Here is an 18,533-nt window from a genome sequence, read left to right on the forward strand (position 1 = left end):
CTCTTTCACTTTCGATGTCAACTTCCTGCTTCTCCTTACTTGTTTAGAGAGAAACTACGCCCGGTCTGACACGTCTACGTTAAGTTCTTGTGTTTTATAAACAAATATTTATACAAATATGTATCAGTTGTTTACGATCACCTTCAGTACTGGGAGTATGTTGAAGTGGACAACATATAGCCTGTTCGGTCAGACCTGCTAAAAACACTCAAACGGGTAGGCTTACACTTACACAGCAGGACACGTTTTAAAGTGAATTCATCTGGTTTAAGGGTGAAGTTGAGCTAATAATGTAATCAAAATCTTTGGATGTTTAATAATCGCCGTGGCTGTGATTGTTTTTTTTTTATCATGTGATGGAATGTACGGCTGTTGCCTTTCTACTACTGTTCGAGTGACGTGATCTCTTCCTTGTCATGAGATTTATTTTCTTAAACGATTTATTTTCTTAAACAGATTTTCTCTCTCTGACAAACACATATATGCCCATAAAGACACTAAAGCTAAAGGTACATTAATTTGCAACATGTAGATAAACATAAAGATAAAGGACATGTTCAACTATAGGACAAACCATTTGCAATATGTAGATAAAGGGCTATAAAATACATCTGGTCCAGAATAGTCATCATCGTCAAATTGTTTTACACATATTTGAAATAACAGTATACTCCATTGGTTATAATCTTATATAGGCCTACTATCTTGCACAATCTTTTGAAGTTCCCTTTTTGTAATCATGTTTGATTTGTTTCCGTTTTAACCAGTTTTAGTCAGGCCATTTTAAATACAACATAATTAATCTTACTGCTTTTAATATATTTCTGTGAAATAAAAATATGATATAAAATGAAAAATTATCTGTGAGGAGCTGGTATGATGTATTCTTTTTATTGCCAGGCCTAAATAGTTTGTCACTTTTTTTCTAGCTCTCAAAATGGATTTCCAGAAGCTGCTCTTAGATGTAGGGAAGGACATATCTGGGCACGATGTAAAAGCTCTTGCATATCTTTGCACTGACCTCCTGGACCGAAACCAGACCTCAGTGGAGGCCAGAGACCTCTTCCGTCGTCTGCAAGATAAAGACCACCTCTCTGCGGAGCGACCACACCTGGTGAAGGAACTTCTCCTCATCATCCAACGCAACCGTCTGATCCGAGACCTCGGACTCCACAACTTTACAACCAGCAACCTCATCTCTCCTTACAGGTGTACTGCCTACGTTTTACTGTTTTTACGTAAATAATTAAGTGCATTACCCAGAAGAGCGCTAACAAATGTATATCTCTATAGTAACGCATCAATCTAATATACAACGTTAAGTATTTGAATAAGGGTCATTAAAGGAATGAGCTTGTGAAATTATGTGTACAAACAATTGTAAAGTCTATGGTTGAAAAACTCATATTGCCAAACAATTTTTATTGTGTGTAGTAAGGATTTGAATAGAATTTACAAGAATTGTTATCCTTGTTTTACAGCCAAAATCAGGGCTGATATGTGTACTTGTTGCTTAAATTAGTTCACATGTTCAACCTCTAGCACATTAGGCCAGATTTAATAAGTTGTGCGTGGTTACAGCTGATATAACAGTGAAATAGGGTTGCAACTAGCACCCTGCAGTTGATTTGCATGATGAATGGATTAATTGTAGTTCATTGCAATGTCCAAATATAGTCCACAGTTCAAGGGGACATTTTCAACAACATACCATTTATAATACCACCATTTATCAACATCATAAAAGGTCATTAAGACCAGAACATTTGCATATTCAAAAGGCTGGAACCACATATTTGTGGGTACATTTTTACCAAAAATATGGCTTAAACAATTTTACTGTTTTATTCTAAAAATCAACTCATCAATTGAAAGCATTTAAGCATACAGAAACGGTCCCTAATCAGAGGTGCATCCTCTTTGTTAAATGTATTTGGTGACCTCACAATGGTGTCTACTTAATATCCAGTTAAACACTTGGCTTCCTTTAGAACATTAAACAGTTTTACTTGCTTTTAATCTTTTTTTCTATTATTACAGAAAGCTGCTTTACAACCTGTCTGAGGGAATTACTGATGATGACTTGAGAAATGTAAAGTTCTTGTTAAACGGAAAGCTTGACCGTAGAAAACTGGAGGAAAATGTTGTGAGTACATCATCACAAAGTCCTTTTTTAGAAGTTGAGATTGAGTGTGTTTATGCCAATTAATCTAAGTAGGCATCAAATAAGCATCAAATAAGCTCTTATTCAGTAAAGTGTAAAAGAAAAACTGTAATCTGATCCACTTGTCAGTCTACACTGGAGGTCTTCCTGGCGATGGAGCACATGGACCTCATCAATGACACTAATCTAAAGCTACTGGAGACCATTGTCCAATCAGTCTGTCCCATGTTGAAAGAGAACATCAACCGCTTTAAAGCACTGCAGGGTAAGCTACAGACAAAAATAACACATGCTATATGTAATGACACATTTGGAATGAGGACACAAATCTGAAGCTGAAAGCCGCAGGATAACTTTCATAAAGTTTTACTTCATTATCAGAGTAGCGAGGTGAGGACAGCAGCACAGAAGCCTCGCTATACCCACAACATGCCAACTCTTCCCTAATTTATATTATTATTATTATATATCTCAAACTCCGATTTACAATTGCACCAATTACCTAGTCAAAACTTGGATGTAGGGTCCATACAAATAATATACTGAAAGAGGAAAAAGGTAGACAATTGTTTAAAAAGGAAAATTATGATTTAAAAGGATGTTTTATATTTACTACAAAAGGAAATATTATTTTTAACTGCGGGGACTTGAGTTTTGTCTCTGAAAGAGAGATGAGTCCACAATATGTGAGCGTGTCAAAATGCTTTTGTCCCTCAATGTAGAATGTAGCCAAGTACCTCCATAGACACACACACACACACACGCACACGCACACGCACACGCACACGCACACGCACACGCACACGCACACGCACACACACAAGTATCATGTCTTTGTGTTAGTCTTTGTGCAAATCACGATTCTATTGGTTTATGTGGGTATTTTTCAACTACAGAAACTAACATCAGCCCTTCAGGTGAAGAAACAGGTCGGCAAAGATCAGTGTCCTTCCCAAATGATCAAAACCAGGTACGTTCTGCGATATTTTGAAACGCTCTGAGTTTCAGTGACAGATTTCTTATGTTATTATTGCCACATCTCTGGATTGTCGAACAGTAAGGCAGTGAGAATGAAGTCTTGTTCAGATTTTTTTCCTGCGTTTGTTTCAGGTCCCTCAATCTTTAGATCTTGAGACGGCTGCCTCACGTCAACTAGCAGGTAAAATACTTTTTAAAGATAATTTTGGATCACCATGTTATGGTTTATCTGTGTTGAAAATAGTTAAATAAATAAATAACCCATAATACGTTTTGCTTGTATGTCAGCAATGACTATGCAAGAGTGGGTGTACATGTATTTGTCTTTTTTATGTCATATTACATTTTGTTAAATGATTTTTCCTTGTTATCCTTAATTACGATATATTAAGTTATACAATTAACTGTAAAATGCTGTATATTGTTTAGTTTTTTTACCATTATAGTGACAATTTTAATACTAATGATCTTTTTCTATTGTTCAGAAATATTCCCTTCAATGAATGAGGTGAGAACATGCCATTAAAATATATGACGATATCATCGTTTAATTTCTCTGTGACTTTGATGGTCTTTTCTTTTGTCGCTCACACAGTCTACCATGAATACTTCAAACACCTCTTTGGGTGAGTCTTGTGTTTGGTTGGCTTTCTCAAAATTCCATCATTTGATGTGCAGTGAGTGGATTATTTCTGAACCCTCTTTTATCATTTTTCAAGATTTACCAGAGGGACAAGCATGTGAGGTCCTGCATGGACTGAGTGATTTAAACATTGGAACAAGCAGCTGTAGCTACTTGAGAGGTAATTTTTAGAAGGTTCTTTTTCATGTCCAACCTTTTTATTATTCATATATATATAATGTTTGTGTCTTTATCTTTGCCTTAACTGATTGTCCTTCCCCCATGCAATCCTCTGTTCCATAGGGAGGATTGACATTTTGGAAATGTTGCCTTCTCAGAAAAACATGGCTTCCTCTGAAATGAAAACATCTCTGGCTACAAACACACACATTGAGGTGTGTCATTTCACATTTCTTTTACAAGTACATGTGTTCAAGGAAGCAGTGATATGGCTCTGTGTGTGTTCACTAAAGCTATTGTTTGAATATCAAACCCACTGCAAAACTAAAAAAAGTACCCTCTCTGCAGTGCAAAGCTCTACCATGTCTGTCTGCTACGACCACTGCTGTACTGTTTGATTGAATAAATACAAACCATAATTACCCCGTCTAGACCACAAGCGTATTAGACATGTGTCAGTGCACTGCGTTCATCCAGGCTCTCATCTCAGCCCTGGATCATTGGCGTAACCGCATCCTGTACCGTTTTAAGCGTTAAATCAAAGTTTTGGAAACTACAAATTTATTCCCAGCATCTGGAAAGCAAAACATTTAATTTATTGTGTATTCAGAACTGTTTATAAATGAACAAACTGTAACCTAAAATGTACATTTCCTGCTATAGACCTTTTTTGACATGCACCCATTGATCCACGGTCATATCAAAAATAGATCAGGTATACTACTATACTGACCTATGCGTGTAAATCTGGACTTTTCAAATGTAAGCAGTTCTTAAAATCCTATCCTAAGTTCAGTATTTATCTCTGTAGGTTTTGGGAAAATATCCCATGACTGCAGCAAAAAGAGGAATCTGCTTGATTGTGAACAACTACAAATTTGCTCCAGGTCTCAAGCCACGGGAGGGCACCAATTTGGATGCAGGTAATCTTGTGTTTATCTTGGTGCAAACTTGAGTCTGTTTTTATACATGTTTGTATTTGCATCTGTCTGTGTTTCTTCCAGAGTGTCTGTGGAAAGTGTTTGAATGGCTCGGCTTTGAGACGGTGTTGGAGAAGGACCTTAAAGGGGATGAGATTCTGTCCGTGATGCTGGAGCTCGGCGGAAGGGACCACAATCAGATGGATTGTCTGGTTTGCTGCATCCTCAGCCACGGCAAGGAGGGGAGTGTTCACGGTGTGGACGGTCAACCTGTCTTGATCAAGAAACTGATGGAAAGTGTCAATGGATCCCATTGCCCCTCTTTGGCAGGGAAACCCAAGCTCTTCTTCATCCAGGCCTGCCAGGGCACCAGTGAGCAAAAGGCTGTTTACATTGAGGCTGACGGTCCTGCAGAAAGTTATATTTTCAGCGATGCTTATAAAGTCAGTGACACCATCCCAGCAGATGCAGATTTCCTGCTGGGAATGTCCACCGTTGCTTCTTTTGTCTCTTTCAGAGACAAGAGAAGTGGCTCGTGGTATATTCAGTCATTGTGCCAAAACCTCGTCCAGATGTTGCCAATGTGAGTAGAACAAAATATCTATAATTGTTGTTTTTGTATAATGGAAATATGTTCAGTGCTTGGAACTAGTTGTGTATTTTTTTCATTGTATGCGACTTTATATACAGGCCTCTTTACTAACCCGATACAATTCAGTAGGGAGTACTTTCATCCAGGAAACACTTTTAAATTCAAAACATACATTTGACTACCAGACAGTATGTAAACTAGTTCAAATTAGCTCCAGCTAGACTACCGTAATTTTCGGACTATAAGGCGCACCTGAATATAAGCCGCAGCAGCTAAATTGAATGATGTGTACATATATAAACCGCACTGGACTATAAGCCTCAGGTGTTTTAATGTTTAATTACCATATGTAAGGGTTCGTGCACAGAGGGGATTGTCGGGAAAGAGATGGCTGTTTGAGGAAGCTCCCATTTATTAACATTTCAACAAACAAGTTGCATATTTGCATAACGTATTCAAGTGTTACCATTTAGTGCAATAGTAGCTACAGAACATGTACTGTGCTGTGTAAACTGTACTGTATCACATAGCGTTTCAGACACACAAACTTTTCAACTTTCAAACTTAAACGGTGCGCTCCCAGCGCACGTACCGGCAGTGATCTACAGCAGTGGTTTTCAACCAGTGGTACGGGGACAAACTGTCTCGCTCTCGTAATGTCTGTCTGTCTTGCTCTCGTTCTGTCTCTCGTACCACTCTCGGTTCCACTTTTACTTTTGCACGCTACCTGTCTCACTCTTTTCCGGCCTTCAGCTTTTCCTGCTGGAGCCCGCCGCTTAAAGGTGGGGGGCGCGGACCGGCCATAGAGCCCATCGAGTTAAAGGTGGTGGACTGTAACCTGTAAAATCCATAGATTTAGGAGGTCCCCTAGTGGCCGTTAGCTGTAAAAATCCATAGATTAGCCGCACTGTTATATAAGCCGCAGCGTCGAAAAAAGGCGCGGCTTATAGTCCGAAAATTACGGTAACTACAAAATTAAATTAGCGCTTATATATTAATACATAACTTATAATAATATATACTGATGTATGCTATTCAGCATAATCAGTTAATGTACTTTCGATACTTTGAGTACTTTTAGTGGTTAATGCTTAAATATAACAGTTTTGAATACAACACTATTACTTGTAATGCAGTATTTTTATTGAGTGTTATTAACATTGACTTGAATCAATAGGTTGAAATCTTCTTCCACTCTTTATCTTGGTTACTACTGTAATATATGATTGTTTTGAAATAAAAAGCAAACAAATTCAAAGTGATTTGTGTAGTTTTTAAGTCCACTATCTTAAAGTTTATTTTTGTTTTTCTCCCCAGGGGATGTGACCTTGGGTCTATCATGACCAAAGTGAATGCAGATGTTAGCAAGAAGTCCAATGGTACAAGCAAGCAGATGCCTCAACTACTTTCCATGCTCAGGAAGAATATCGTCTTTCCGATCCCGAAGGTCCTTCCTCCCGTTCTCCCAACCTGAGACCATGACAACAACAATCTGCTGTCAGATGATCCCTGAGATACAAAGGTTTTACATCGACTATTCACTTTTTTAATCTGCTGGATTTATTGTTATAAAGCAGTACCTACATGTGTTTTTAACAGTGTTTTCACAACAACACTTGAGACAGCTCATTTTGATAATATAGAATATGAAATTTAGTTTTGAAGAAGAGAGGATTACAGCTTTGGAAATAGATACATTTTGAACTATTTTTCTATAAATACACCTGGTATACATACAGTATACACACAAGTTAAATTCCCTTTCTCTATTTAAAGCTGCATATTTTTACATAATATATATATATATATATATATATATATATATACAGTATATGGCATTCTACCGAATTAGTACAATTCACATTTTTACAAGAAAAACTATTTAACAAAACAATGAAGTATTCAGACATAGATATTTACGAAGAATATGTTATGGTCTATTTAAACATAAGGCATTAAATAATATAGTGATAAGTTTAATATATACAAAAACATCATTTATAGGGTACTTTCTATTGGGAAGTAGCTGTCCCCAACCCTCAATTTATGTAAATAACACTTTTATTTTATTTTTGTTCAATGGTGTATTTAGAAGATCTTTATGATTACATTCAAACATACGTTGGACTATATATTTTTTCACAATATGTTTATTGGTATTTTCTTTACGTTGGAATATTTAGATTTATTGTGGGTTTAATTTTTTTATAAAAAAACTATACTAAAAAAATCATGTCCCCAGTTTTCATGTCACTACCGAAACACAAGGGGTTTTAGTCCAATGGCTGAGCCTGGTTTTTAGCAAGACCCCTGCATTTTTGACTTGGCAGTGACACTGCATCCCTGTCCCTCATGGCTGAATGGCAAGTATATATATGGCTATATCCCATACTTTTGATATAAATCTGTTCCACCTGTTAACCTTAAGAATTGTCACTACCGAACACATATTATCTTCAATTAAGTAAACTTTTTCGGGGTTTTATGCAAAGTATTAGGTTTTTATGTGTGCGAACCTCTTCAAAAACGTGTATGCTAGCCATGTACTTGCTAGCATTATTTAGTTATGCTCAATTTGAGTCAGAATCGTCACTACCGAAACAGTCACTACCGAAACATACACGTTTCGGTAATTGACATGATCGTCTCGGTAGTGACAAAAATTGAATGGTAAGCAGGTAAATCCCATAGTTTTTTAATAAATGTGTTATAAAGTCTGAAAATCAGTGTGTTACTTTAAAGCTCTCTTATTATAATATTGTTATTATAGGTCTCAGATATATAAAAAACATGTCTATGAAGTGTTTTGCTCAAAATACCATACAGATCGCCCATTCTAGCCTCATCCCCCTCTATTTCAGCCTGTTACTAAAGTGCTGATTCTGGGTCAGTAACTTCAAACATTCACACTTCAACATAAGGCATGTTATGAGTTAAGATTAAGCAATAACGTTGAGGGAATATGATTCAACCTTGAGAACAAGATACTGTGGTCACTACCGAAACAGTGGATGTTTTGTAAAACATTAAGTATATTGAGTTATCAACTAAAATGATATGATACTGGTTGGTTTCATGTATTTTCAATTTCAACAATCATCAACTCTGGAATCAATATGATCAGTATTACGCATTTTATAAAGAAAGTTTGCATTATGATTTTTATGAATTGTATAAATTTAACTTTGAAATTTGGTTACAAATTAAATTGCATTCATTTAATTGTGAAAACCCTCAAGAAATATTTGTTAAAATACTATTTAGACAACGGAAGGTAAAACAATCTTAACAGGTTAATATAATACTTTTTTCTACAGTGTATGTACTATGTTTCGGTAGTGACCATTTTTGGTAGAGGAAGAACATTCCAATACAGTCTGAAAATACGATATAAAAATGTACCGTTCTTTTACTAGATATGTGTAATTTGGATATGGTACAAAATATATATGGACAAAGTTTTGGGGAAAAAACCTACGACATTTCAAAACTGTTCCAACCTGACTTTGCACCAATTCGGTAGAATGGCCCATATTTTTTTTCATTTCCATCTTTATTTCGAACAGATTTAAAAAAACAAATAAAAAATAATAAATGTGAAAAACAGAATACCGTATTGTTAGAATACAGTATTTATCAATATTCATAATAATATTTATATATTCAACAAAAATATTCATAATAACAATAATAATAATAATAATAATAAATCATATGTGTCCGAAAGGGAGCAGGAGGAAGCAAATGCTTATTAATTCCCACCCCTTAATTACTGCTAATCAATGATTATCCTTTAAATTATTTCTGCAAGTTATTCCTACTCACATGTTTACATTTATACATACATTTACAATAATTTCTCTTCTTCAATCACCTCTCTTCATTCTCATAGTTTATCAAAAAAGTGTTTCTGTACATCCTTTTAAACTGAATTATGCTTGTGCTTTGTTTTAACTCCTGCTCCAAACCATTCCATAAAATCACCCCACAGATTGTTATACTCATACTTCTCAGAGTTGTTCTGACCTTGAGTTGTTTAAAATGTAGATTTCCTCTCAAATTATACCCACCCTCTCTGTCTACGAACAATGTTTTTAATTTCCTAGGAAGTAGATTATGTCTTGCTCTGTACATGATTTGTGCCGTTTTAAATGTAACCAGATCAGTGAACCTCAATATGTGTGACTTCAAAAATAATACATTAGTGTGTTCAAGATATCCAACATTATTGATAACTCTTATAGCCCTTTTTTGTAATGTGCATAACGGCTGTAGGTTGGTTTTGTACGTGTTTCCCCAAATCTCCACACAGTAAATCAGATATGGCAATATTAGTGTGTTATATACAATGGGTATAGAATGAGTTATAGTCCAGAATGTATCTGGCATGTATTAGCCAGTTTTGCTTTTACATGAGTGATATGAGGTTTCCAGCTGATTTTGTGGACCACACCAAGGAACTTAATTTCATATACGCTTTCTATGTTTTATGTTATCTAGTTATTAATTGCACCTGTGGATTTGTTTTATGTTTTCCAAATAACATAATCTCTGTTTTGCTTATATTTAACGATAATTTGTTTGTGTCAAACCAATGTTTTACTTTAATCATTTCTGCTGTTATCACGTCCATTAGCTCTTTCAAATTGTCACCGGAACAAAAAATATTAGTGTCATCTGCAAATAAAATAAATTCTGCAAATGTCGTTGATGTATATTATGAACAGCTTTGGACCCAACACGGACCCCTGAGGTACTCCACAAGTTATGTTCATGTATTCGGATTTATGTTCACCAATTTCAAGAAATTGTTGTCTGTTGCTTAAATAATCTCTCACCCAGTTTAATCCCACCCCTCTGATGCCATACCGTTCCAGTTGTATCAGTAAAATATTGTGATCTATGGTGTCAAATGCTTTTTGTAAGTCTATAAATATTCCCACTGCTTGTTTTTTATTGTCCATGCAGTTTGCTATTTTCTCACTTAATTCCATTAGTGCCATAGATGTTGATCTATCTTTCCTGAATCCATATTGACTGTCGTCCAAAAGCTGATGTGTTTCCATGAAACTGTCAAGTCTTTTTGTAAAAAGCTTTTCAAGGATCTTGGAAAACTGAGAGAGCATATAGTGTAGAACTTCAATAAAATATTTGAGCTAATCATGCACTAGCAATCTATGCAACATCCAGCTCTTTAAATGTTAATTTAAATCTTGTAGGATTATTAAAAGGCGTTAAAAGTCAGATATTCTTGGTACAATCCCCATACACAAGATGATCTCCCAAATGTAATTGTTCTATTTTTGCTATTGTCACTTAATACAACTTTATATATGCTTCATTTTACTTTGGACATAAGTGCAGTTATCAATCAATCATCAGAAGTACAGGACATATTGTGGTGTTCTAACAGAGATGTTATACCAATGAGAAAATGTATTGTAATGTGAAATAAAATAAAATGTATTTTTTATTTCAGTTCATTCTTACTGTTCTCATATGCACTGAACTAAACCAAAACATATTATGTTTCTGATAAACTGATTAATTTCCAGAAATCAAACAAAAATACCATATATTTACTTATTTTGTGTGTATGTTTTCTCAAACTCTAAGACATTGTGATGGGTATTTCTCATAATGTTAAAATACTTCATATACAATATATTCTACTTATTATTAAAACAAAATACAAATTAATTAGTAATACATTTAGGAAAAGTGTTATCTGCAGCCCTGCTCAAAAACGTATTTAAACATTAGCTTTTTTTATCAATGAATGGGAGTAAGCAGAGCATTGAAGCCCGAATTCATTGCTCTGCACTGCACATGAACCTGGAAGTGGAAATAAAAAACGGTCAAAATTGAAATCTGAAATGTAATATTTTGAGAAGCTAAGAGCTCAAATGTACAGTATTGGTATACAACTGTAAACTAAACAGTAATACTGGGAGGGTGTAAGAATACATACTGAATGAAGAAAACGGCAACACCAGAATAATGTTCACATGCCACATTTGAATGGTTTCTGTTGCTAAAGGTATTTGAATGGAAATTGTAGGCCTATAATTGCTTTGAGACCCCTTTGAGTTTAAATACCTAATGTTTGTTGAAGAAAGTAGGTTTTTTATATTTCTCAAATTCACTTATATTATACATTTTCAAAAATATATAAAATGATATTCCAACAATATAGAAAAAATGAAATATACTGGTTTAAAATGAAGACATTTTTCTGAACCGAACGTTTGTAGAAGTAAGACATAAAATGGAGGGAGAGAGACAAACAGAGAGAATGCTTGAATCACCTTTTATACTAATAAGAAACCCACTTTTTATGAAACATTTACTTTAATCCAGTAAAATATAGCTGAACTTTTGTAACCATTAATTAAGAATGATGTTCTATTGCAAAGACACTTAGGCACCATCACCAGCATGGGGCGCTGAACATCTCTCTCCTCTCATTGGTGTCAGGTGACCCACTGGTGACCCGGATGTTGACATGATGGATTTTACCCGGCTACCATGAAGAACTGCTAGCATCTTCACCTCATATTCTTCATAATAACACAAATTGATGCCCTGAAAAACATCTCAAATTCGTGTCTGAGACTTTATTCTTTTTCTCACACACAAAGACAGACATTTATAAACATGTCACAAGAAGGATATACATCACCAGCAGGGATAACCAGCGCAGACACGAGGTTTGTTGATTTATTAATTACTAATTGTTTAACGTTTGCTTTACATAATGACACAATGCTGGCAATGTTACCGTCAACCGGTTCTACTGACGCAAAGTATTGTAATAATGATACACAACATTAGCTAGTAATGATTGAATGAACGCTGTCAAGTTTCTCAGTCACAGTGAAATATTGACCTAACATTACCAATAAAACTCGACACACATTTTTGGACAACTGAAACACATGTTGCAAGCTGTTTTTAGCAGAAGAGTTGTTAAAGTTAGCTGTATTTTGAAGGGTATCTTGGTTACGACTAGAGGTCTTAATGCTTTTCTGTTCATCAAAAAGGCAGCCATTCTTTAATTATATTTTGTATATTTAAAGCTCCAAATGTGTCCTTTAGAGACTCTGTAAGCATCAGATAAAAAATATGTTTAAATGAATGACAGGACCTAACTGCGTCAACGTCTGAGAGCTAACGTTACAAAAGAGAGCAACACATCCGGGCATTTTGCCTCTACGTCCTCACTGATGAGACTAGCTCGCTAACGTATGTGTGATGGACAAACCCTCTTATCCAGTTACTATTAAATTGTTAGCCAACACACTCACATGTGGTCATTTAACTATGTTTTATCATTGCAATTCAGAACTTATTGCAGCATTATATGTGTATTTACAAAGTCTATGTTTTAACTCATTTCTATCTCCTTTATGAATTGTCTTTTTGTTCAATATATTTCGTTTTTTTAATACTTATTGGTTATTACCTATTTAAAGCACTTTGAATTGCCTTTTTGTCTGAAATGTTCTTTATAAATTAACTAACCTTAACCTTAACATGTCGAGTTTTTGAAATGTAAAGACCCTGGTTAGGCAGAGAAATATGGCATAATGTTCCAGCCTTAGCTATTGGTATTGGCTTAGCTATATATGGTTTCACTAACTAGCTGACAGTTAAAGTTAGCATTTTAAATATCAATATAATTGACATTTTTCCCTCGCAAGGATAATAAATACATGTAGCCTGCCTGATATTGAATCTCAAGCCGGCGACGAGTGATATTTTTCTAACACTGTTTGTGGATGCTTGTTCAACAGCTTGAATTCAGATGAATCGCAGAGGACCAACCCCAAGAAAACACCTATTCAGATCCTGCATGAATATGGCACCAAGAGTGGCAACCTCCCTGTGTACGTGATGGAGAAGGCTGAAGGAGAGGCTCACCAGCCCAGCTTCGTCTTCAGCGTGAAGATTGGCGATGTGTTATGCACAGGTACTGTCCCGCCTCCTGCTGGGCTTCAAGCTGCCTGTCACCTGAGCCTTCTTCAAGTCTCAAGTGACAGCAGCCAAGGAAGAATAAACATACAACACACACTGACTGTTGTTACTGCTCCTCTGCATTTACCCAAAAGAACAAACACAGATTCACGTGCATTCAGATACGAAATGAATGACAGAAAGATGCAGGATTATTATTCAAGAATCTTCAAGTGAAACAATTTAGTAATTATAATGAAGTAAACAATGATTGACAGTTTTTTAACAAAATAAAAGTCTTGAAATATAGTTGAAGCTAAGAAAAGGAACATGCATTTGGGCAATGTGTTTTTATTTCAATTAAAAATCCTATGACTAAAATTCAAAAGAGCACTCCAGCAATGCGTTATCTTTGTTTACAGGCTGGTTGCTGCAGTATTCTTTAAAATAAATCCTCTATTTACCTTGTTTGTTTTAAAACTAAGGTATTTGACTTCAGGGAAAGAACAGAGCAGGTTAAGAGAGAGGATGAGAAACAATTCCAAAGCTATCAGAGGTGATGAGAAATAATCCGGTTTTTAATCAACAAAAAACAGTATGCTTTTGAAATGGGACATTTTTGTCCCTCTAGTCCCATATGTCCTCTCCAGTAGCCTCCCAGGCTTTACTGTCTGTATTACAGGACACCATTCTTACTTTTGTGTTTATGTGTTTGTAATTGTATTTTGTTTCAGGTCAAGGTCCCAGTAAAAAGGCTGCTAAACACCAGGCGGCAGAGGCAGCTCTCAATATTCTGCAGATAGACGCTGGGGCAGTGTGAGTAGTGCTGGAAGTGTTACAGAAATAAAACTGATTAGCAGCGAATATTGATAGATTAATACTTAAAGTCGTTTGAAATACAATTTCTGTCAAATGAATGTGTCTTCTATGGTAGTAAACTGCATTCTTTTGGCTTTATGAGTTGGAGTTAGACTTAAATAATGTATTATATCAGTTGATAATAAAATAATTAGTGGCAGGAGATTTAATGAAAATAACATTATGCTAAAATTTGAACTGAACTAAATAAATACATAAATAAAATTGTTTAACTGACACCCTGTTAATCTGTAAGCACTGTGGGAATCACTTTGACGTCATTTTTCAAACAGGAAGGTTCCCGTGAAGTCTGAGAGTAACGGTGTCGTATCAGAAACCAACAACCACCCCAACTCAGTGGGGATACTACAGGTAAAGTGTGTGTGTGTGTGTGTGTGTGTGTGTGTGTGTGTGTGTGTGTGTGTGTGTGTGTGTGTGTGTGTGTGTGTGTGTGTGTGTGTGTGTGTGTGTGTGTGTGTGTGTGTGTGTGTGTGTGTGTGTGTGTGTGTGTGTGTGTGTGTGTGTGTGTGTGTGTGTGTGTGTGTGTGTGTGTGTGTGTGTGTGTGTGTGTGTGTGTGTGTGTGTGTGTGTGTGTGTGTGTGTGGGGGGTTATTGTATATTTGCAAATGAGTGTGTATACTTATTTCCAGGTTGAATAGTAAAAAACAAAAGTAGCTTCATAAACGTATTTACTTCCAGAGACTAAATATCTTGTTTGTTTATTAAACTGTAAGTGAAAGTGGCATGCAGCAATAGCAAATATATCCTTAACTATAAAAACTGTATTTTTCTTTCTCCCACATTTTTCTCCTTTTTCCCTTTTTTGTATTTCTTTCTTTGTGAATATTGGTTCTCAGTACAATCACAAGGCATTTCATAACACACATCCTAGAAGTCACCTCTATTGCTCCAAAACAACCGATTAAGTTAAATGTAAAAAACCAATCCATTATATAAACACTAACTCAGATTTCCCTCTCGTCATTACATGTGTCTTCCTTCAGGAGTTGGCGCTGCAGAGAGGATGGCGTCTTCCTGATTACACCGTGTTAATGGAGGCTGGCCCGCCACACAAGAGAGAGTTCACTGTTACGTGTCGAATGGAGTCCCTGTCAGAGAAAGGTAGGGGTGTCTTTTCAACATTTCAACATTTTGTGTTGTTGTTGTTCATAATCTAACCTTGTCTCGTGTTTGGACAGCTGTAGGGAATTCAAAAAAGGTGGCGAAAAAGACGGCTGCAGAGAAAATGGTGTCAAAGCTTCAAGGTCTGTCGGGCTGTTCTGAAATCACATGGGTATGTCAGATATTTCTCCCCTTTGCAAAGTGACATCTGGAGGCAACTTTTCTTAGCAAATCTTCTTGGTGATAATTGTCGTTAATTTGTGTTATATTTTATTTTCCAGACTCCTAAACCAAGCGTCCGATTTGAGAACTTAAGGAACTCGTCGGCGGAGAACATAACTTCACTGAGGAGAAACCCGCTGAGCATTCCCAACACAGATTATATTCAGCTGATGCTGGAGCTGTCCAAGGAGCAGGGCTTCGAGGTCACATACTTTGACATTGGTAAGAAAACACAAAGTAATGTTGCTGGGGTTGCTAAGATACAGAGGGCCTTCCTCTAAGCTCCTCTTACTAAAGAAAACACTGGACGCCGTTTGACTGCGGCTCTAGTTATTGTTATAGATCTGCTGATATTAAAACACCAGTAGACTGTTGAAATGAGCTTATGACTGAAACTAGAACAGATATGAGGAATTATAACCAACTATACATCCTGTAAATAAGATCTATCACTTTATTTTTAAAAGGCAGCCGGTGAGTCTGGTCTTTTCAGGTACAGGAAGATACAGTAGGATTTTATTTTAACCAATGCTGTGGAGAACATGTAGGGATCTCCCAAATACCCCAAATGTTCAACTAAAATAGAAAGCGTGTGTGAGCCTGCTTTCCAAAACAATGCAGCGTGACATGCAGAATTTAGATTTTGATATAGATGAATTACAGATAATGCCTTGTCCGTTCACTTTAAGTGTAAAGCAAAAAGACCCAGTTTTGACTTAAGCTTTTTCAATTTCTTTGCAGACATTTTGATACAAAGACATTGCTTTTTTGACGGGGCCTTTGCTTTTAATGTGACGCTGCTGGGAATGTTGGGATCAAATAAGCAATAACCTATGACAGCTCTGATACCCTGCTGTGAGAGTGGACACCGATGCTGTAACAAATGAGATAAACTGTTTTGGATAACAACGCACTGATAATCTTAACAACTATAGAAAGATAACATAAGGATTATAAATAGTGGGTGTTGCTGAACATACAGTGGGGCAACAAAGTATTTAGTCAGCCACCAATTGTGCAAGTTCTCCCTCTTAAAAAGATGAGAGAGGCCTGTAATTTTCATCCTAGGTATACCTCAACTATGAGAGACAAAATGAGAAAAGAAAATCCAGAAAATCACTGTCTGATTTTTAAAGAATTTATTTGCAAATTATGCTGGAAAATAAGTATTTGGTGGCTGACTAAATACTTTTTTCCCCCACTGTAAGTAATATCGTAAACCCCTCTCTGGGCTGGAGGAAGTGGAATGAGATGAATGGAAAGCGTCCACACACTGTATTTAGTCTTTAGGTCATGTTGTAAAGCCTGTTGGTGTATTCCTCAGATGAGCTGACGGTGAACGGGCAGTACCAGTGTCTAGCGGAGATCTCCACCTCCCCGGTCACCGTGTGCCACGGCACCGGCATCTCCTGTAGCAATGCTCACAACGACGCCGCACACAGCGCCCTGCAGTACATCAAGATCATGGCCACCAGCAAGTAACACCTCCACGTCTGCTCCTGCTTCACCTGTCACACATCAGCTGATCATCCATCATCCTTCACACTAGTCTTCCTGCCGTGGATGAAGTCAAGCTATATTTTTATAATTATGTGTATCACAAAGCAGATCGGGAGACGAGTACCTGGACGTTCAGACTTGAATCCGGTAGAGCAGTGTTTGTGAGGAGACAAATGGGATCAACATTAAGAAACAAACACAAATCAAATGTTGTCTTCAGGTTGAAGAGTTTCATGTTTTACTTGAGATGTCTAACGTACTGTATTTAGGATAATGTACACGTGTTACTTAAGTAGGAAGCGTGAATAATATAAAGCACTTGTTTAACTTTTTGTTTAGTTGTAAGTGGCAGTTCACCCCAAAATCAAAGATGCACTTTTTACCTCGTACTGTGCTATTTATAATAATAATACATTTTATTTCAATAGCGCTTTTCTTGAACCTAAAGACGCTTATCAACTTATTTATCAATCTAGAACGTCTTGGTGTGAGTTAAAGATTGTTATAATAAATATATTTGGAAGACTCCACAGCACCGATTTCTCCAGACTCTGTTGTGAGTAGTTGTATGTTGTACTGACTGCTCCTGCTGACATCACAGTACGCTTCCTTCTGCAGATGGCGCTTCAGTTGAGATGAAAACTATGTGTTTTTGATTGTGGGGCCAACTATCCTGTTTTCAAGCTGTAATTATCAAGCTGTGTTGTTTTTGCCTCGTTGTTTGTGAGGATGCAGATATATTTAGGTTGCATTTGTCTTAAATTATTTTTTTTATTACAGTTGTTCCCTGTAGCAATATATTGATCTGTATTGAGCCAATAGAAGATCTCAGACATTCATATTGCTTCAGAGATATTTGCCTTTTTGTTAAACTCAAACATGAAGACGAATCGAGATTATTTTAACTTGTGTTATATTAAAAGAAAAAAAAAGGGTGTTCATTTTGGTTTACAAATTTTTTTTATTTCCTACTTACACTCTGCTGTCAGAATGCAATCTACAGTGCAAGCCTCGCTGTCTGTATCTGGTTAACTCTTAAATGGATATAACACATTACTTCATATTACCATCCTGTTGCCATGTTTTGCAGTGTGCCTCAAAGTGTTTGTGATATATTAAATGCATTTACTGACTTGTATGGAAGTATCCCTGGTGCGGAGCAGCAACATCATGAAAACAGAAAATAAACCCAAACACTAAATGTTAACAAGAGTCAGCTGAGTGATTTTTAATGGTCACCTATTATGCAATATCCACTTTTTCCACGTCTTATTTCATTCATATACTCTGTGTTAAGAGATTCGGAAAGTTTCAGGAAAAAAGATTCTCTCTTTTTTCCCTGATCCGTTTATATAAAAACCTGTCTGAAAATGAGCTGATCAGATTTTGGCCACTTTGTGATGTCACAATATTCAACCA

At 36.2% G+C, this 18,533-nt stretch overlaps 2 protein-coding genes across 2 annotated transcripts; both read left to right on the forward strand.

Annotated features, from left to right (window-relative positions):
• The first annotated feature begins 8 nt into the window (after positions 1 to 8).
• LOC307029044 (caspase-8-like) lies at positions 9 to 10,929 on the forward strand. The gene is made up of 13 exons (XM_079664614.1): positions 9 to 216; positions 930 to 1,209; positions 2,041 to 2,146; positions 2,294 to 2,429; positions 3,061 to 3,134; positions 3,275 to 3,323; positions 3,628 to 3,650; positions 3,738 to 3,768; positions 3,862 to 3,945; positions 4,068 to 4,159; positions 4,756 to 4,867; positions 4,949 to 5,447; positions 6,774 to 10,929. The coding sequence occupies exons 2-13, from the start codon at positions 938 to 940 to the stop codon at positions 6,928 to 6,930; spliced, it is 1,635 nt and encodes a 544-aa protein (XP_079520740.1). The 5' UTR covers positions 9 to 216; positions 930 to 937; the 3' UTR covers positions 6,931 to 10,929.
• A 990-nt stretch (positions 10,930 to 11,919) lies between these two features.
• prkra (protein kinase, interferon-inducible double stranded RNA dependent activator) lies at positions 11,920 to 18,085 on the forward strand. The gene is made up of 8 exons (XM_079666438.1): positions 11,920 to 12,166; positions 13,253 to 13,428; positions 14,147 to 14,228; positions 14,564 to 14,642; positions 15,275 to 15,392; positions 15,470 to 15,564; positions 15,674 to 15,836; positions 16,939 to 18,085. The coding sequence occupies exons 1-8, from the start codon at positions 12,114 to 12,116 to the stop codon at positions 17,094 to 17,096; spliced, it is 924 nt and encodes a 307-aa protein (XP_079522564.1). The 5' UTR covers positions 11,920 to 12,113; the 3' UTR covers positions 17,097 to 18,085.
• Positions 18,086 to 18,533: the final 448 nt, after the last annotated feature.

This window comes from Notothenia rossii (assembly GCF_949606895.1).
Source record: "Notothenia rossii genome assembly, chromosome: 2".
NCBI classification, from domain to species: domain Eukaryota; kingdom Metazoa; phylum Chordata; class Actinopteri; order Perciformes; family Nototheniidae; genus Notothenia; species Notothenia rossii.

Coding starts and splice junctions, on each gene's coding strand:
- LOC307029044 (XM_079664614.1), top strand. CDS start 938: ATGGATTTCCAGAAGCTGCTCTTAGATGTAGGGAAGGACATATCTGGG. Junction 1,210..2,040: donor AACCTCATCTCTCCTTACAG/GTGTACTGCCTA, acceptor CTATTATTACAG/AAAGCTGCTTTACAACCTGT. Junction 3,651..3,737: donor TATTCCCTTCAATGAATGAG/GTGAGAACATGC, acceptor TCGCTCACACAG/TCTACCATGAATACTTCAAA.
- prkra (XM_079666438.1), top strand. CDS start 12,114: ATGTCACAAGAAGGATATACATCACCAGCAGGGATAACCAGCGCAGAC. Junction 15,393..15,469: donor GGAGTCCCTGTCAGAGAAAG/GTAGGGGTGTCT, acceptor GTGTTTGGACAG/CTGTAGGGAATTCAAAAAAG. Junction 15,837..16,938: donor GGTCACATACTTTGACATTG/GTAAGAAAACAC, acceptor TGTATTCCTCAG/ATGAGCTGACGGTGAACGGG.